The 21,148-nt window shown below is 33.4% G+C and overlaps 2 protein-coding genes, 1 long non-coding RNA gene and 1 other non-coding gene across 5 annotated transcripts; all 4 read right to left on the reverse strand.

Moving 5' to 3' along the window:
- Window positions 1-214: 214 nt before the first annotated feature.
- LOC127107110 (pentatricopeptide repeat-containing protein DOT4, chloroplastic) lies at window positions 215-2,989 on the reverse strand. The gene has a single exon (XM_051044385.1). The coding sequence runs from the start codon at window positions 2,954-2,956 to the stop codon at window positions 341-343; it is 2,616 nt and encodes an 871-aa protein (XP_050900342.1). The 5' UTR covers window positions 2,957-2,989; the 3' UTR covers window positions 215-340.
- Window positions 2,990-3,097: 108 nt separating this feature from the next.
- Window positions 3,098-3,170, reverse strand: TRNAE-CUC (transfer RNA glutamic acid (anticodon CUC)). The gene has a single exon. It is a non-coding gene; the product is annotated as a tRNA-Glu (tRNA).
- Window positions 3,171-8,126: 4,956 nt separating this feature from the next.
- On the reverse strand, window positions 8,127-9,865 carry LOC127105417 (uncharacterized). The gene is made up of 2 exons (XR_007794998.1): window positions 9,799-9,865; window positions 8,127-8,433 (listed from the first exon to the last, which is right to left on the reverse strand). It is a non-coding gene; the product is annotated as an uncharacterized LOC127105417 (long non-coding RNA).
- A 4,230-nt stretch (window positions 9,866-14,095) lies between these two features.
- On the reverse strand, window positions 14,096-16,020 carry LOC127105193 (uncharacterized). Of its 2 annotated transcripts, none has more exons than XM_051042359.1 (3): window positions 15,779-16,020; window positions 14,825-15,553; window positions 14,096-14,677 (listed from the first exon to the last, which is right to left on the reverse strand). In XM_051042359.1, the coding sequence occupies exons 2-3, from the start codon at window positions 15,514-15,516 to the stop codon at window positions 14,452-14,454; spliced, it is 918 nt and encodes a 305-aa protein (XP_050898316.1). In that variant the 5' UTR covers window positions 15,517-15,553; window positions 15,779-16,020; the 3' UTR covers window positions 14,096-14,451. The 2 variants fall into 2 exon arrangements, with proteins under 2 accessions (XP_050898316.1, XP_050898317.1); XM_051042360.1 differs by having other exon boundaries at window positions 14,825-15,564; window positions 15,779-16,009.
- Window positions 16,021-21,148: the final 5,128 nt, after the last annotated feature.

Here is a 21,148-nt window from a genome sequence, read left to right on the forward strand (position 1 = left end):
CTCAATGATCTAAGCATGTAGTATGCACAGTCTTGCTGCTGGTTTCCATAAAAGTTGTAACCATAATTTGGTGTCTGTTTTCTCCGCGTTGTAAATTCAAATGACTGCGTTGTCTTTTCAGACAAGTTTTAGCTCTACATCGCAGCTACCAACTACCCACAGCCCAGTTCTGCCACAGCTCACTTCCAAGTGCATGAGATCTCTTGACTGCTATATAGCAAAAATCTGTGAATTGTGCTTTATCTGACTATGCTTCAGATTTCACAGTACATAAGGCATCTTACACCAGTAGCAGAAATGTGATTGGAAAATATGTACACTATTGAATTCTTCCAATGATTTACCAGAAACCTCGGCAAGAACATATACCATCCTTGAAATGGTGAAACCGGTTTGAATCTCTCAATAAAATTTCACTATTGGTTGTCTTGGACATGAACTTCCCCATCTCGTGACAATCCCCGCATACTCTTCGATTCTTCGTGACCCTAACGGTTCTCCCAGGCGGCAAATTTAATATACCAAACGCCATTGCTGACTTTTCACTGTGTCCACACTGAATCACTTCCTTCTCCATATCATCTTCATTAATCAATGCATACCTCAACTTAGTAGAGTATTCTCCATTCTTCATTTGCAAACTCAATTTTCTCAGCAACGCGTCTATCCTTTTTGCTTGAGGGTGTTTAGTGTTCCAAGCGACAAAGATATTAAACTTTCCTCCGAACTCTATCCAACTACAACCTGGATTCTGTTCGAATCTTCTTTTACGCATCTTTTCTTGCAACTTTTTCACTTCCTCCCACTTTTCCGCCTCTGCGTAGACATTCGCTAGAACAACATAATACCTTGTGTTGTCTGGCTCTAGCTCAAAAAGATTTTCTGCCACTTTTTCTGCTAGCTTCACATCATGATGAATCCTGCATCCTGAAAGCAATGCACCCCAAATTGTAGCATCTGGTTCAATTGGCATGGACATGATGAACTTGTACGCCTTTGATAGATTTCCAGCGCGGGAAAGGAGATCCACCATGCAGGCATAGTGATCTAACTTCGGTTCAATACCGTATTCATTTCTCATAAAGTTAAAGAATCTCCAACCCTCGTGCAGTAATCCAGAATGACAGCAAGCATTAAGTATGGCGGCAAAAGAGGACTCGTCAGGCTCGATGCCCGCAATCTTCATCTTCTTGAATGTGGAAATCGCCTCACTCCCAAATCCGTGCATGCCATATCCAGCTATCATAACAGTCCATGAAATCAGATCCTTTTCAGGAATCATATCAAAAAGCCACTGTGCTAGAACAAGTAACCCACATTTGGCATACATATCAACAAGTGCACACGCCACATGCAAATCTGAAAAGTACCCTCTTCTTAATATGTGTCCATGTATCTCTCTTCCTTTGTCTAGAGCTGCTAAGCCTGCACAAGCTGGAAGGACGCAAGCCATTGTAATGTCGTCTGGTTTTAACTGTTTTTGCATGTCCGAAAAAAGTTCTAGAGCTTCATTGGGAAGTGAATTTTGCGAATAACCTCCAATCATTGTATTCCACGAAACAATGTCCTTAGCTAGAATTTGAGAGAAAACTAACCGAGCTTCTTCCACACTTCCACATTTTGCATACATGTTCATGAGAGCATTAGCGACAGGCGAATTTGATCCCATGCCATTCTTTATAATGTAACTGTGCACATCCCTTCCTTTATCCAAAGCATTGCTACAAGCACAAGCATGAACAATGCTTGTGACAGTATAGATATCAGGCCTAACACCCTTGCTTTGCATTTCATCAAATAATACAATAGCATCATCGTATCGACCTTCTCGTACATAAGCAGCAATGATTGAAGTCCAAGAAACAATAGTTGTGTCACCCATCTTCGCAAAAACTTCAGTTGCACTATTTAAATTACCACATTTTGAATACATGTCAAGTAAGGTATTGCTAAACACAACTTCCTTACCAAAACAAGCTTTCACCCCAAAAGCATGAAGAGATCTACCAAATGAAAGGTTGCCAATATTTGCAGAAGCCACAAGAACACTAACCAATGTGGTCAAATCCCAATTAACCCCCATAACCAGCATCTGAATGAAAATCTCAACTCCATTTTTGGAAAAACCATTCACAACACATCCATTTATCAGAGAATTCCATGAAACTATATCTCTATCAGCCAACTCATCAAACAGATTACGTGCACTCTCAACTTCGCCGAATTTAAAATAAGCTGCAATCATCGAGTTAACAACAGCAGTATTAGAACCAAAACCAAGTTTCAAAATATACCCATGAACCCTTTTAAACTCCTTAACCTTTCCCAATGCAGCAAAACACTTCAACACACAAGTAAACGTATAAGAATCCCCTGAAACTCCCATTTTCTGCATTTTCATAAAAAGACTCACACTTTCTCTATAACTACCAATCTTTGCATATTCAGACATCATAAGATTCCAAAGAAAAACCTTATCATTAAGAATCTCATCAAATATCCTTCTTCCATTAACCAAATCACCACAATTCACATACATGAAAACTAATTTAGCCCCTAAAGCCTCATCCATTACCATCCCATTTGAAATGATAACGGAATGAACCTTTTTTCCATCTTCCAAAGAGTTCTTCTCAGCACAAAGCTGCAAAACGGAACAATAAGTACTCAACGCAAGTTCATGTCTTTGTGACGTTGTGAGCAATTCCATGGCGTTTCTGAGATTACCCATTTGACAGAAGTTGCAAATTTTGGCGTTTTGGTTTTGGGTTACGTTGCGAGTGACAGTGGCGCGAGAATAAAAATCGAATTTGGAACATAGAAGACATGTTGTCCGAGGTGGTTTGAAGAAAATGAAACGGTTACGAGATTTGGTGTAATTTATGTTGTTTTTAGGGTTATGAGAAAGTGAAGAGGTGGTTGAGTTTGGAATGGTTTTCAACATATTTGACAACATTGGTCTCTGCTGCTTTCTATCCAGGACATGGACAACAACAATGATGCTAATCGAAATAAATAAATAAATAAATAAATAAATAAATAAATAATAATAAATAAATAATAATAAATAAATTAAAAACATTAAAGAAAAAATAATTTCCGTTGCCGGGACTTGAACCCGGGTCTCTCGGGTGAGAGCCGAGTATCCTAACCAACTAGACTACAACGGATCTTGTTTTAAAGATTAATGTTTAATATTTTGAATGAAGAACAGGAACACAATTTTTGTGAAGAATCAATGTTGCTGCCAATCTTAAATCATGTTTCGGATTTTTTACATCTAACGTTTAGTGATTTAGGGCATGTTTGAATCTCTTCTCAACTTTAATTTTTAAAATCTGTTTTATAAATCTATTTTGCAGATTTGTTTTTAAGAAAATAAAATAAAAAGAATTCATTTGGTAATTCAATTTTTGAAAACTGTTTTAAAAATTAAAAAGTGAAAAAAATGTTTGATAGTATAACTCATAAAAATTGTTTTTTTTAAATAGAACAATATAGCTTGTTTGATCATCTATATTTTAAAAATCTGTTTTACTAAATAAAAATAATTGTGATATATTTTTTGAAAATATAAAAATTCAGCTAATATACATTTAAGTTCATTAAAATATTTTTAATAATTAATGATAAAATATACCATTCACCTAATGTATAAAAAATATATTTGTAAAAATTATATTTGAGTGTTGGTTTGGATATATATATATATATATATATATATATATATATATATATATATATATATATATATATATATATATATATATATATATATATATATATATATATATATATATATATATATATATATATATATATATATATATATATATATATATATATATATATATATATATATATATATATATATATATATATATATATATATATATATATATATATATATATATATAATTCACTTAATATATAAAAATATACCATTCAATAACGAGGATTAATTAGAGAGAGAATAATTGAGAGTGAGAATTTTAATTTTCATTAACAATAGATGAGGATTAATAATAGATTGAGAGTGAAATATTGCGATTAAAAAATATTGCAAATAATTACTATAATGTGATTAATGAAACCTTTTTTTCCAGCTTACCTCATTTTAAAATTAAAAATTAAAATATATTTTGATAGTTTTAATTTTTTAAATTTTAAAACACTGAATTTTAAAAGTGTTTTTAAAAATAGTTTTGAGAAACAAATGTATCAAACAAGTTTTTTGTTTTTCAATTTTTAAAAATTATAAATCTGTTTTTTAAAACAGTTTCAAACAGGTCCTTATTCTTCTAAGAGTTAGGGATATCAAAAGCCAGGGTCCACGTGTTGAATCTTTCATTTGGCTTGGCATTTGCTTGTTGTTTTCTAGATAAGTTTGGGTGGTTTTTAAAGTCTCATAAAATTTTGTTACGGTTAAATTCATTTAAAATATTTTTTTTATATGATTAAACTTCAAATAAGCTATATAAATTTTGAAAAAACTTTGAGACTCGTAGAGTAATCATATAAAAAATAGTCAAAATGTTAAAAATAAAAGAAGTTTTAAAAAGAAATTATAAGTGAAACTATTTTAAAAAAACACATGTTAATGAATTCAATATGAACATGATATTTATATAATATTATAACAGTTTAATATTCATGCAAGCGATGATATTGTAGTTTAAATTTGATTTTTGTTATTAATCTTCTTTGATTTTCTTTTAATTTCGTTAATTTGGCGAATTCTTACATCATTTCCATAAAATGGCCCGGTTAAGTCTTGTGTTTTATTGTGGAATGAGTTGTCCATTCTAGTGATGTAAGTGATATAGGACATCCCGATTTCAAATGAACTTGAACAAAGTGTTATGGATTTGAAATCTACCCAACACACATAATACAATCATTTGGATTTTGAGGTGGAACAATGTGAAGTGGAAAAAATATTTTCAAGAAAACGTATCTTGTAAGATCAATATGCATTTGCTATGAGATGACCCATTTCAGGGAAGTGTATTCATTTATCCTCCGGTGCCGGTCCACTAATGCAAGGAATAAGAGATTGATAAATTGCATCAATTTTTCCCATATAGTTGTGTGTATGATTCTTTATGGCCACTCACCTCTTTGATAAGTTGATGTCGGACAAGTGTGTGATTATCTTCTCCTTTATCGAGCAAATTAGAAACAGCTCGAAAATCGCAGTTACCGTCACCCTTAACATGGACGATCCATCCAATGTATTTATGCATAAAGATTGACATCTCGTTAAATAATAGAATTTTTTGTGAAGGCAGTGAAGGAGGTGGTTTTCTAATGTGAGCTCTTTTGAAAACATTTTTTTGATATTTTGGAGTTGGTGAATCCGAAAAAAGTTTCTCAACATGTCCAAAATACGAAGGAGATTGCATCGTTGAGTTGTCACTCGATGTAGGTTTGACTTCTTAAGAGCACCTTTTGTTTTTACCGATTGAGAGAGTGGTTTCAAGTCTATGGCTTATGGATAGGAAATTTTTCTCAATTTCTCTTTGATGTGGAGTTTTATATTGTCATCGACTTTCAAAAATCTTTCTTGTATCACTTCTCATTCGTTCAAGATAAAAATATTCGATTTACCATCTTTATGACACCATCATCATCATCAAACCTGAGCCTTTTCCAGTGAGTTTAAACTTCATCAATTCGTATCGGGCTATCAAGTTTCACTCTCTTAGATATAAGACAAGCACGTATGAGAATAATTTTTCATAAGTGTGGAACCACACTTGAGATATCGGAACCTACATTATCAGCTCGTTTGACTTCTTGAAGAATATAATTCAATCATGCTCAAGATATGTTGCCAACCAACTTAGAATAAAGAATATTGTCTTTAAATTTGTGTTCCAACACTGTGATACTACAACCAAATGATGTATGTATGTTATTACGCTAATTTTGAATAATTTGGTTCATAGAGACTCAATCTCTACATAAATCATCCTTACTGTTTCTTAACCATTTCTTTAGTGTAGCATAGGCAAACTCAACTCGATTTGTTATTGTATTTCCAAAGTGTCTAATTTGATCGGTCCAAGCACGGACAATCTTCTCATTCACCTGATCCAAAATTGTACTTTCAACATATTTCAATAAACCTGGATATTTCTCACACACCTTCCTGAAATGTATAACATCACCAACGTATAAGTCTTTTGTAGAAGAGTTTATTATAATATTCCATGCATCAATTATTTTTTCCACTATCATGTCCACCTTGACCATTTTTCCATCTTCTCCCTCAACTTGTTTCGTCTCTATCGTGGGTTTAACCCGACTTCTCAAATTCTTTGTGATGTAATACCTACAAAGTAATGTGTAATAAGTAGGAAAAACCTTTGTAATCGAATTCATCAAAGCGGTATCGTGGTCATCAAAGTAATGTGTAAGAAGTAGGAAAGACCTTTGCAATCGAACCATTATCGAACATTCCAATTACAACAACAAACCCTACTTTGGATGCCTCCGCACGAATCCATTGAAGCATATGTTCACGAAATTCATACTCTTGTTCATTTTTAAAATGATTGCTAACATCTACCTCCTTCACAACAACATGTTTGACATTTGAAAACACAATAGGTTTGGGGAAAACATCGTGTGCACCATATCTAATGAAAACAATAACATAAAATACTCAAAAACTGGTAAAACTGAAAACAAACTACTAGAAAATGAAAACAGACAGAATCCAAAAATGCATTTTTGGAGGAATTTATACAAAACGCATAAATACATTTCCGAATATGATGTGAGTTTTTTCAGTTGCAATAGAAGATTTATTTGAGAAATGAAGACTGAAATAAATGATCTTTACCTTTAATTTCAGTTTCTTTTGCTCATTTTGATGTGATGAAACACACGAATGAAATTTTGGAGTGAAAATCTTAGTTGAGAATGGAAGGATATTTGGAAAGTGTTTTTAGCAAAGATGGGTATGGGGTATGATCATGCAGATGACTGTTTTATTAAAATGACGTTTGATATTTCCGAAAATGCATCTCCGGAAATAACTAACATACAAAGGTGATAGGTTTTCAAATTTCCGCTTCAAAACTCCGGACATGCATTTTCGGAAACTCCATTGGGATGCTCAATAAACAAAAAAATGAATTAATATGTCTGAAGATGCATCTTCGAAACAAAATTTTGTTTTAAAATGGGGTGACATGTATTTATTGCGTCATTCAGTGATGCAAATGGTTCGCTCGAAGATATATCTCCAAAATCTTATGGTTATTTTTGGATATTCATAGGATGCTTTTCCACCTGATATGGTGGAATTAAAAATTCCCTTATTAAAAAGCTAAGAAGCGACGTTAGAGCTCTAACGTGGAATGCCCAATTCAAACACATTGATATCTTCTTATAAAAAAGATAGTGATAGTCATAAGTGAGATACTCTGAAGCAATGTAGTTGACTTGACTGCAAATTTGAGTCACTTATTTGTAATACGCCAATTAGTTCAGTAACCCATATATTATGCAATACCTTGGGTTTATAAATAAGGTTGTCGTAGCTGTCATACCCCAAAACTTGCATTTCCTTTTCATTTTTATCTGATTTTGGTTTGAGATTCATCTATACACATCCATGCCAAGTATATTTATGTCATCCATTCATGTTAACATTTTCAAATAAGCATCATGGATTCAAAAGCTTGTGGTCTATTTAAGTGGAGAAGCTTGCTTTGTTAACCAAGAGGCATGAAACCCTAGTTATGGATTCTTGACATTTGTGGATAATTTGTTTTGCATCTTGATCTTGGGATTAATTATGGAACTCTAATTCATGGAATATAGTACTTGATCACTATGGAATGCGTCATGCATGATATTGGTCTTTGGAATCAACCATCAGATGTGGTTTTGGTCAAACATAAGTCAACTTTAGGGTTGATCATCTGTTGACCATGGATTCTTACATGGTTATTTGTTTGATGGTTTATTGGGTACAAGGCTTTATTATTGAAGCTTTCATTCAAGGATTGACATTCCATTCAAATTCCATGATTTAAGAAGAATTCAAATAAGTTTTGGAGGGAAGAGATTTTGCTTGAGAAACAAGGCATGTTTCATTGGATAAAGGACTATTTTCTTTTCAAAGTTTCCATTTCATTTGCACAAGACCAAAATTACAAGAATCTATACAAAATTACAAAAAAAAATGTAACTTTGACCTACAGTTGACTTTGGTCAACCAGTAGACCAAAGTCAACTAACCTAATCGTTAAACCTAATCCTAATTTTCACTTTGGTCTTCACTCTTTCATCTTCTATTTTGACTTCATTTGCAAGCAAGTCATGTCTTTTTTTTCTCCAAGCCATCATCCTTTACCTTCATGGTAGCCTCACCCCAAGTGTTTTGAAATCATGACTAAACTCCAAGCCAAATCATCCCTGCAACACATCATCAATGTACATCAGAAAATAAACCTCAAGGAATTCCATTCATAAACAGTCTAACACATCAAACATTCCATTCAAAAACAAGGGTGAATGAGCTTAATTGCACTAACTCAATCCAATATCATTCATAACAAGTAGCATCAACATTTAAGCATTCTACATCATCTAGTTCAAGTGACATAAACATTTGAGCATTCTACATCATCTAGTTCAAGTGGCATCAACATTCTACATCAGCTAATTGCACTAACCATTTTCTTCATTAACTCATACTCATGGCATTCAACACACCACATTCTAACATTAACATCAGGTAACAATGCAAGCATAACCACTCTAATTTTCTTCTAATAACTCCAATGATAGGCTACAGTCCAACCATTAATAGTTAACATTTTAATAGAAGTTCAAGTTAGCATAACACCAATATTATTCATCACTAACCAACAATTCTAAGTATTAATTCCAACAATCACAATCCAACAAGTTCAGCTCAGCTCAATCCATTAACATGTTGGTCAATGCATTTCTAACAATCATATTAATACACTAACAATAGTTGTAGGTTCATAACATATTTCATACTAATTGAATTGAATTCAAATAAACAATGGAATAACTTGACATTAGTTTATCATTTGCTAATTCAAATGAACAGTCTAACCCAAACATAGCATAACAAGTTCATTCAAAATTTATCCAAGCATAACATAACACCACTTAACAACATACTAACTATAACTAACCTAGTGCGCATCACAGTTCATTATTACCATAACAATAGTTAATTGATTCACATCATAACTAACTAACTATTAGCATTCAACTAATCTAACTGAATTGGCTAACTGCTAACTAACTAATAAAATGAATTAAAACTAACTTTCCTAACTGACTTTCATAACTAACTAACCTGGCTTATCAGAATACAACTAACTCCTAACTAATTTAACTGATTAAAAACTCAACCTAACTAATTTGGTAACTTCTAACTGCATCACTAATAATGTCATAACACAACCCATCCCCTAACAAACTTGCAATGTGAGAAGTTAACAGAACTTGACAAAGTTAACATTCTAAACTCTATAAATCTCTACTTTCAATCATTGTTTGGGGGGATTTTGGATCATTACATTCCTCTAATCCAAATCTCAGAATAATTTTTGTCTCCCAATCACATTCAATCATCACTCTCATCCCATAGTTTCCTCTTAGTCTCTCTACATAAGTCTCATCATTCTCAATCATAGAAAAATGCATCATAGAGCAACATCCTAATTCCTAAAGACTAAAGAATTTGAAGAAGAAGAGGAAATAACTAAGGGGAAGGAGTGAGGAGATTTTGAAGCTTACTTGAAACACATTCGTCTTTGTCTTCATCTGCTTCAAGCGCAACCTTGACCGAGAAGCATCTTGTCCCATGGAATTGCTAGGTGCAATCGGTTTCAGAGCCACACCTTCTTGAACTCAGACCATTCACATTTAGACATTGCCATTACGCCTCATTGGGTGGGCCAACGCCCATTGCAGAATTTCTCTTGACACCCTGGTTTTGTCTTGTGCACCCCTGGTCCTTTTAGTTAGTTTTTCTATTTCCTTTTATTATTTTTTCTTTTGTTATTTTAACTCCATTTTTTCCAATTACCTTTAGTTGTTTTAATACATTTTCATATCATAAAAATTATGAATTAAATGAGTATGGTGATTTAATTAATTTTTAATTCATTCTTAGAAAATAAATGATAATCATGCATGATTAGTGATTAGATTTCAATTAGGCTTTAATTGATTTTGATTACTTTGAAGTCATTTTGAAAAATAAAAATGGTTAATGCTTAGAACTTAAATTGGATTTTTAATTGGACTTTAGACACATTAACCCATATTTTCTTGAAAAATATAATAAATCATACATGTTAGCATTTAATCATGATTAATTTTATAACTAGTTTCTAATTTGCATTCATTAGAATTAACATTCTTTTTGCATCCATTATCAATTGCATGAATTGTGATCATATTTTGTGAATATGCTTGTTTTTATCCTTGCCACTTGATTGATGTTTGTGCATGGTACTATTGTATGTTTGTATGAATCTTTTCCCAGTTCTTGTATGGTTTATGATCCATCCCTTACTGTGGGTAAAATATCCCCCATTCCCATAAACATGTAATAATGTAGGATTTACCTTTTCTTTATTGCTTTACTTTGCATGTTAACTAACAAGATAAAATCAAAACGATAAAAAGAACAGTTTTTTCAAAGAATAAAATACACTTGATCCAAAGTTAAGTGCTTTTCAAAATCAAATTCAATCAAATGCAACGCGAGTGCTTGACTCAATGTCAAGTATCTCTTCCATATCACTCTCACGATTCTCATACTTTCATTTCACTTACACCTTCCCATTTCAAAATCATCAAACACTTGATCTAGCATCAAGTCATTTTCACAATAAACTAGAAGAAAAAGGATGAGGTGTATGTACTTGTGCACACTATTTTCAAGTACATGGGTTGTCGACCGTACCTAGCTTGTGACCCGATACTTAACTTTCATTCAAAATACTTAACAATAAAATGAGTTTAATTCAGTCCTATTAGGGAGAAAGAGAGTGGTTAGAATGCAACTATCCTCTCAGCTCCCGAGTATTCTAATAGTCGGCCGTACTTAGTCGGTGGTTAGATGCTTATCTCCCTCTAAGTACCAACGATTAAACTCGCCTCACAAATTTCATAAACAAACAATCAAATACTTTTCTCCCGCCTAAGGGCAACATTCAAACCTTTCACCATTCAACATCCTCAATACTCCAATAATTTTCACCAATACCAACTGATTAATCGACTATTTGAGAGATTTGTCGAATCTCGACGTGATTGCCCAAGATTGACTGAATCTTGAAGCGAGTTGCTCTTTTGTTCAGTGGAGTTTTCAAGCGTTTTTCCCCTTGGAGGGATCGACCTGAATGACTGGCCTCTGCTCAACGGAGTCTTCAGGAAATTTTCCCCTTAGGGTGACCATTCCTTGAAGTGATTTTCCCTTGCTCAACAGAGTCCTCGGGCGTTTTATCCCTTGGTATGCTCAAACTTCTCAATTGATGCTCATTGTGGATACTTTCTTGATATCAAGTGCTTATTCGCTAATAAAATTGTTCATTTTGAAAATGATAATTCTAATGTTATGCTTATGTCAGTTTCAAAATTCGAATCTTTTCATTGAAAAATGATGTTGTGATATTCAATGTTCACTAGACAAAATGTCATATCGATACCAACACAAATGATAAGCTAATCTTTAGGAGTCAGTTTTAATGCGATCTTTTCGTATTATTCTTTCGAAATAAACTCTACTTCAATTAGGTTTTTTTAGGGTTGTAACGTGGCCTGGTTCACAGTTTCAGAATAAAAAGATTTATGGCTCAAAATTTTATTTTAACTCACCCATTCTCTTTGATGTTCTCCAATCATGCGTTCAGCTAATTCGACATAAGCATTAATTTTTCAAAAGGGTTTTGATGGTGAAGAAACCAATGAGATTATTGGAGTGGAAGTCACTCACTTATTGTTTTTTTACTTGTAGTCACATAAATTTGTTCTTGCTGGAGATTTTTCCTTTTGATTCTTTTTTTCTGTTTTTTTCGTTTTCCCTAATTTTTGCGTAGACTGATTTTTTTGAGTTTGCAGTCCATCGGGATACCCTAATTTTTGCCTAAGCTACTTGTTTTCAAGTTATCGACTTAGCAGACTTTTCTCTTCTTTTTTTTTAAATATTTTTTTTTTTATATTTTTGTATTTCTCATTTTGCTTGAACAAATCATGTGACATTTGTTCGTTTGATTTGTCGAAGGGGTTGTGACTGCCTCGTTCCTTTAGTTGGTGAGGGACAACCATTGTTGATTTGTGATTCTCGACCTCAAGTGAGAGATATGATGTGGTTGATCCTCATATGGGATACTCTTCTTTCTCCTCTTTGAAATTTGAACGCATGGTCAAATTAACTAAAGACTACTTGTCCCTAGTTAAGATTGAGGGTTTTTTCGTATAGAAAAGAAACTCCTACTATTAGGGCGAAAAAGAGATGTCAGGATGCAATTGTCCCTTCAACTCCCGAGTATTCTGATTATCGATTGTACTTAATCCGTGGTTAGATGCTTGTCTTCCTCTAAGTACCAACGATTAAACTCGCCTCACAAATTTCATAAACAAAAAAAAATTATGATGAAAAAGAGAGGTTATGATGCACTTGTCCTTTTAGCCTCCAAGTACTCGGATTGTCGACCGTACTTAGCTTGTGGTATGATACTTGTCTCCTACTCTAAAATCAATCACAACCAATCAAATTCAATTTTCCGCCTTAGTCTCTCATGCGCGAGCATATAAGCAACGTTTAACTGATAGAACGTGAACGTTAACATCGTTCAAATGAAAACAAACAACAAATTTGTATTTTGTACCACGAATTATGGAGCTCTAATTTTCTCATTACACTATGAGAATACGCAGGCACGACGGTTCGAATCCTTGACGATCACACTGAATAATAAACTTATTTTTTCTCTTTTCGCAGGTAACCTTTAATAACACTCGTGCGCGTAAAGAACAATCAAAACGGTCTTCGTTTAGTACAACGGATGTGAAGGGTGCTAGTACCTTCCCCTTGCATAATCGACTCCCGAACCTAAATTTGATTGCGACGAGCGTTTTCTTTTTTTAGAGGTTTTATTAATAATTTTTCTCTCCTTTAAAATAAATAAAACTCGACAAGCGTAACGACACACACGTGTTGATTCTTCCATTTGTCTTGGCAGAAAAAATAAGCTATCTGATGTGAAATCCAACATTATTTACAATCACAAATCTAAAGAGTTCTTTGTGGATCATTTTCTTATTCATGCTTAGCATCATTTATGCACCTAGATGGGAGAACATGACTGTATTTTTAGATATGACCTTAATCATGACTGGTTTAATTCCCTATTGCGTTTTGAATTTTAATTAACTTTGTTTTTTTTTATGCATATTTATTAACTTTTTGTATTTCTTTATTGTTTTTTAGTAAAGTCGGGGATCCTCTTTAAAAGCATGCAAAGATAGGCTACCTCGTCTTACACAAAATTTATCACCGTTAAATTGTAGTTAAATATAATTTCTATTTCTTTTGGTATGGTTAACTAATCTACAAATTCGAAACGACTCTTAGTTGAGTGATCAGATGAAAAATAGTCAAAATATTACAAATAGAAGACGACTTAGAAAAACTATAAAAACTATAACCGATACTGTAATAAAAAAACATCACAATGTCAATGAATTCAATGTAAACATGACCTTATAGTTTAATTTGTGTAACTGACACCTCTTACATAATAGAACTTGATTGTTGACCTATTTTCTTAATTTTTTTTAGTCATGTTAAGATATATTATTATTATTAATTAAAGACAAATTACAATTTATTTTCTATACAAAGCACCCCTTATGAGCTCCATTAGAATTGTGGTCACTTCATACACATTATATCATGTATACATTTACAGTTTGATTTAAGTTCAAGTATATCAATTTTAAGCAATTTTAGCACAAAGACAGAACCAACTTTCCTAACGCCAGAGTAGGTTAGAACATTTGCAATTTATGAAAAGACAAATAAACAAAAAAGGAGGAAATATAAACATTGATGACAACCATAAGACATTGGATATTGTTTCTGTTTGCTTGTTTTGAGGCAAATTATATATTGTTTCTATACAACATCAAGTCACAAGCAAAATATCTTATTTTCTCTTCTACCTAAAGCAATCTATATTCAGAACATAGTAACCACTCCAATCCAAAGAATTCTTCATCAACGAAGCAATCTTGCCATAACTTGCCATGCCTGCTAACTTCCTTGAACGTGGTTGGTTAATTGCGACGCAATGCGACTTCTTTAAATAAATACGTGCCACGAATCAATGATGTACTCATCATATAGACAGGGAAGAATAGTTTTTGAATCCGAAGCTAGAACATTTTTACACGAAAGAACCATGGTAGAACAAAACCTATTACCAGGCACGCCATCAAGAAGTTGCAGAACGGTTGCCCGCGCCAGCATCCAACCAACCCGCGCGGTGAGTTGCTAGTGCTGCCACTGTCGATGAATCCACTTTCACACCATTCTTCCATAAATCCGTTATTAATAACATCGGGAACATTCTTTGCAGTCTCACCGCATATTTCGCATATCCTGTGTGATCAGATATGGTACATGAAGATGCTAAAAGAGCTAAGGAACCTCAAGATTAATAACAACTGACATTTTGAATTCAAAGTATAAGCAAACAACATCATGAACTAGAAATAAACAGATATTAAGAGAGGTAAAATCTACTACCTGTTTCCTTTAATCTTGAACCATGCCTCAGCGCAATGACTGTGCGCAATTCCTAACTCGTCTTTACATGCACAACCAAGCATAATCAAACCTGTTTTATCATCAGCACTATTTGGAGTTCCAACAGCAGTTTCTTCTAATGGTTGCCCAGATGCCAGATGGCAAATCCTACAAATCGTTTCACCATCCAAATTCTCGGTAAAATCTTTGCCGTTGCCACAATTCACATCAATCACACACGAATTTTTATCAGTCTCAGACACACCTTTCAGTGCTTTAATCGATAGCTTGTTCAACCTTGATTCATTAGTTTTAGCTTCTAATTTTCGGCTATCTCCATCGACAGACTCAACCTGAGCAGAAGAATCTATTACAACACGGGTCTCAAGTGCTTCCCCATTAACCAAATCACTTGAATTATAACTAGTCCCTTGATCAAACCCGCGCAAATCATCGTCGATTTTTCCAGGATCACCACCAACATTCTCATTCTGACCCTTAACTTCTAAAGCTCTCTCCTTTAGCTCCTCATTCAATCCAAGATCATCGCATACACTAGCCCTACCACCCAAGCTATGTCCAGCTCCTGCATCAATTGCAACTCCTTCAACTAAATGACTCGAATTCTCATTAACCCCTTCATCAGCATGATCCAACATTTCACTACTGCCTTTGCTTGTTGCCTGATCCATAACACCAATTGATTCCTTCCAATAAATATATCCACACCTGAAAATAAACTCCAATAACACAAAGATCCTACAGTCACAAACTCAACAAATTGAACCAACAAAAAACATTTTTTCCATCCAAGGGAATAACAATGTGATCAAATGAAAGGTAGAGAAAGTCCAAACATCTCACCGACCCATTTCACGATTTAAGACAGAATACACATACATGGTTACAAGATCATCAACAAAAGAAAGGGCTATCACAAAAACAAAGAATTACCTGAAAATATAAAATTCTAGAGAAAAAAAAACTGAATCTGGGTATGTTTGAACTGAACCAGAAGATGTTGTTGGAAACAGTGCTCAATAATATGGATTTTGATTGAAGAGTGGCAAGGTTAGGTGAAGAAAGTAAGTGGGAAATGGTGAGAAAATGAGAAAAATACAAGAGATTGAGTGCATTTGAAATGTTTGATAGAATGAGTAAGAGAGAGTGAATAAAGCAAAGGATAAGAAATAGAGGGTTTGTCTTTATTCTATTCTTTTACATATAAAACCCTTTTACTTTTACGGCATGATATATGTATATTCCATTCTTTTCCACAAAACAAGATTATTACAAAAACAAAAGATGAAAATTACTATAATTAAAGGCAAAAGAGAAGTGAATGTTTATCAATTTATAACTATAAACATTAATTAATACTCCTTTTGTTATTATTATTAATAAATATTCTAATTTTAAAATTATTGAATATTTAATATATGACTTCAAATATCAATTTTGTTATTATTATAAATAAATATTCTATTTTTAAATTGTCCAATATTTAATGTGTTTTATTTTAAATATCAATGGAATATTAATTATTCAATGAATTTGAGAATATAATATTTACTTATTAAACTGGTTGGAAGAGATAAAGATTTACTCTCACCAGATGATTTGTAAGAATAATTATTGTATTTATTGAAGGTGAGAAAAATACATAAGAAATGAGGTTGAATTGTGTATGCCAAAAACGTTTCGGTTATGATAAAAACAACTTCAGAATCTGAACAAAGTTCAAATTCTGATGTCATAATTGGTAAAGGCAGCGAGAAGATTATGTATCAAAAACAAATAAGTAAAGCAACACACAAAGATTTATCTTGATTCCTCTCCTCAACTGAGAGTAGTCTAGTCCTCTTGCCTCAAAAAGAGATTTCCACTATAATCAATCCCGATTACAATTGCTCAATCAATCCAGAAAGAGACTCCCGCTCAAGCAAATCCTGCAAGAGACTTCTGCTCCATCATACCTGAAAGAGACTTCACTGCTCAAGCACACAGGCAGGAGACTTCATTTGCTTATACACACCAGTATAAGACTTTCACTGCTCAAGCAATTTTGAAAGAGACTTCCTCTACTTTAAACAATCAACTTAATAGAAAAGATAACAAATATACTTTGATACATAATTAGAAGTATAGTAGTTGTACAACAACCACAAAGGTTCTTAACTCTTAAGATTTCTAAGATACACATAGATAAGAAATCTTAAGATCTTATGTAATAACAGTCACAAATAATAGCTCAAAATTATGCTCAAGATGTTCTAATATTATGTTGTTGTTATGGGTGTAATCGATTCGTTTGTATCGGTTTTTTGTCGAAAAAAGGTCTGAACCGATGATATCTTCATCAGTTTGTTTTGGTTTGGTTTGGTTTTTAACATTTTTCAAAAATGGATCCAAACCAAACTAATTGATTTTGTTCAGTTTGATTTGGTTTGGTTGATCGGTTTACAATATATATTTTTTTCAAACATTATATTCATCAATTTATTCTCCATGTGTTTTTTCCGCATAAAAATATGCTATTATTTTTTAATATAATATATTTCATGTAACTTATTTTATGCACTATTTTTCAAACAAATTACAAGTTTCTCTTAATCTGTATGGAATAGTGACAAGATTTCCATTGCATCATAAAATAAGTTCTCTATCATAAAAGTTGATACTTGGAATTAGAAGATTAGGAAGGGGTTTGAAAGCTTAACAAATAGAACACAACAAAACACACATTAATTAACATGTTTCACACCTCAAACACGCATCAAAACTATTTTGTAGCAAGACTAAAAGGAATTTTGTTGAAGAAGAAACAAAAAAAGGTAAAAAAATAAAAATTAACTAAGAGAACTTAAACACAAAGAAAGATAGTAGAGAGAGAAACACTTGTGGTGGACAGTGAAAGCAGAAGTTTAATGAAAGCAAGTTTGACTTATGGTTTTTATTTTTGATGTTTTGGAGTTTGGTTCTAGATGTGTGTTTTGCTGAAAGGAAGAAAATGTAAACAAAGATGGATAATGGTTGGACTAATACAAAATTTGGGCTTAATGATTGGTGAAATAAAATATTTAGAGCGTAATTATATCCATTGGCTCGATTCATCGGTTTGGCGGTTCCTAAAAACTAAAACCGAGAATCGAACCAAACTACATCGGTTTTCATTGGTTCCGTTTGATTTTAGAACCGAACCATAAATAATCGGTTTTATTTTTGTTTAGTTTAGATTGTCAGTTTAATTTGTTTTTTCTGATCCGCTTAAACCCCTAGTTGTTGTAACCTTTCTTTAAATATTCAACTTCCTTTTATAGAGGCAGAGAAAGAGTCGTTGAAGGTAGATCATAAGAGCTAACTTTGTGAATAAGCATGCCAAGAGAGACATTGAAGGATGTAACTGGTTAGAAACATTGTCCACTGAATAAAGGCATTGTCCAAAGCACCTTTCGGAGTACTAGGTATCTACCAAAAGGTAAAACATACTTAAGAGGTCACATCATCATTCCTTGAGTCTTGCAAAATGAAACCCTAGTTGACTCTCTCCAAAAATCTGGAGCTTTGACAAGACTGATATGCTTTTGGTATGGAGTACGGATCAGAGACACCATTAATCTTTAGAGTTTGAGCTGTCATCAAAGGCTGGAACACTATGATCAAAGTCTGAACCTTTAGAGGCAGAACCACCTCGTTTAGAGTTTGATCCTTCAGAGTCATCAAATTCTGATCTTCCAGAATCTGAGATACTCTTCTTCTCCACATATGCTTTTAACAAGGTCTAATCAGAGTTGAATATTAAGCTTGTGATCATGCACACTTGAACATATATTAGTATACCCATTTGTTCTTTAAGTACTTTGTTATCGTCAAAATCCAAAGGATATGAACAAATCTTGTTTCAACATTTATACAAATGAGAAACTTTTATATTTTTAATATATTTTTCTTAAATAACTATATAAGAAATTTTATTGATGATTATAATATAATGATTTAATATGAATAAGTGAATAAAAATTTAACATCAATTATCTTATGCGATATTTTTTCTAAAATAGCAAGAGTCTTAAATTTTTTATCTATTTTAAATATTAATTTTATAGAAAGTATATATTGTTGAATAAGTTATGAGAGTCTTTCATATTAGAGTTTTAGACATTTTTTTAAAATCTATTGTGGGTTAACCAAAGGCTTAATGCAAAGGTTTAATTAGGTGCAAATCTAATTAAAATTGTTTAATGTATAAAGTCAGCATATTTGAGATTTAAGATATACTTTCTTGATATCCACTTTTTTTATACTTATTTTGGACTCTAAATTGACTTGAACGTTGGACTGTTAATTCTGCAGGTCACCATTCACCACCGTATAAAATATAAACATCGCCTATTCCAAATTCCCATGTCATTAATCAACAACAATTATGGTTCCACAACAGAAGATTGTCGTTGTCTGTGGTAATTGATTCCTAATTCCCACCAAACTCCATAGATAAACCATTTCTCAATCCAAAGTCAAATCTCTACCAGAACCACCAAGAGATGGATACAGTCACCTCCAACGTCACACTAAAAAGCCTTGTTAATTTTTATGATCTCGTTAAACCTCAATTATTGGTCATCAATGAGATATGCACCATCTTTACATCCATCGCAGATCCATCATTGAAGCACAACATCCAGACAACGAATGATACCAGACTGCAAAGTGAAGACTAGATGACGATAGGATTCCTATATTACGAGAAGATGAATGGAGTCCTAAACATGGAGTTGCCATTAGTTATATCAGTCACCGTCGATGATCACACTCTCACTAAATTCCTCGTAGAGGCGAATGTCCATGAAACTTCCTCTACGCCGACACATTAGAGCGATTAGGTCTCCAACAACTAGATCTAAATCCATACAATGTCGGAGATCTATTTTCCTTCAATGGTTTGATAACTCGCCCTTGTAGAATGACAGATCTGACGATGTCACTAGGAGAATAAGCGGATAAGAGAAAGGTGACCCTTAGCTTCCCGGTTATTTTGTGTAAAAGCATTTTTAGTGGTATCCTTGGTAGATCCTTCTTAGAAAATCTAGATGTTGTGGCTTCACCTTCCCACCTGAAAGTAGTGTATCATAGCAATGAAGGGAAACCAACAGTAATTAACGCCGACCTTAAGGAAACGAGGCACATCAGATAGACCATCCTCAGGGATCTCCCCACTTTTGCAGCATAGAAGAATAAGGCCTTGGGGGAATAAATATGTTCGATTTGGATGCATGTGAAGAGTAGGTTAGACCTATTCCGGACATTGATTTTAAAGTTATTCATCTTGATGATAATTCTGCTCGGTCAGTTAAGATATGATTCAGGCTTTCTACTGAAGTAAAGTCTGTGTTGATCAATTGTCTCCGAGAGAATGCTGATCTTTTTGTTATCTCCCTGTATGAGATGCCTGACATCGACCCCATGATGACCTTCCATCAATTAAATGTCAACCCTAGCGCTTGATACGTCTCCCCTCGAAGAAGGAAGCAGTCCCTTGGGAAGCCGAAGTTATTACTAGCACAGTGAAAGGTCTGTTTGACATAAATTTCATTTATGAGGTAAAATATATGTAATGGCTTTCCAACACCGTATTGGTTAAGAAAGCCTCAATAAAGTGAAGGATATGCATAACATATACTGATCTCAACAGAGCATGTCCGAAGGACTCTTACCTGCTGCAGAGTATCGACAAACTCGTAGATAACTCGTTGTCATACCCCAAAATTCACCCTACCTCGATACAACTTTCATTTGATCCATGGCCATACTGCACATGCATGCATTCATTATTTCATCATCACAATTTCATTGAACTTTCATAACCAAATACATATTACACGGACTCAAGGCATGGTGTTTACACCTGGGAAAAACTGGGGTTATCCGGTTAAAGTTCTAGAGGAAAAAACCAACAAAATAACGGAAAAATCAATCTTTGGACTATGTAATCGATTACCCTAATCATGGTAATTGATTACACAGATAAAAAATTGATTTCCATGCTATTTTGGATGGTGTAATCGATTACCCCAATCATGGTAATTGATTACACCTGCGTAGACAACAATAGTAACTCTATTTTTTCACCACAAAGTGATCTTCTTTCACCCACTTCAACCCCTTTGCTTCCTCTATTAATAGAGCACTATCCCCCCTTATTTTTCAAGCTTAAAAGCCACTAAACATATGCCAAAATCGCATTCAAGCTCCCTCTTTTCAACCTAAACCCTAACTCACCCAATCCCTCTTTTCTTCTTTGAACCACTAAATCACCATGTAAAA

The sequence above is a fragment of the Lathyrus oleraceus genome, chromosome 7 (genome assembly GCF_024323335.1).
Source record: "Lathyrus oleraceus cultivar Zhongwan6 chromosome 7, CAAS_Psat_ZW6_1.0, whole genome shotgun sequence".
Taxonomy (NCBI): domain Eukaryota; kingdom Viridiplantae; phylum Streptophyta; class Magnoliopsida; order Fabales; family Fabaceae; genus Lathyrus; species Lathyrus oleraceus.

Bases quoted from the DNA above. Each gene is read 5' to 3' on its own strand.
- LOC127107110 (XM_051044385.1), bottom strand. From the start codon at position 2,956: ATGTTGTCAAATATGTTGAAAACCATTCCAAACTCAACCACCTCTTCA.
- LOC127105193 (XM_051042359.1), bottom strand. From the start codon at position 15,516: ATGGATCAGGCAACAAGCAAAGGCAGTAGTGAAATGTTGGATCATGCT. The intron at 14,678-14,824 runs GTAGTAGATTTT...CTGATCACACAG, and splicing joins TTCAAGATTAAAGGAAACAG to GATATGCGAAATATGCGGTG.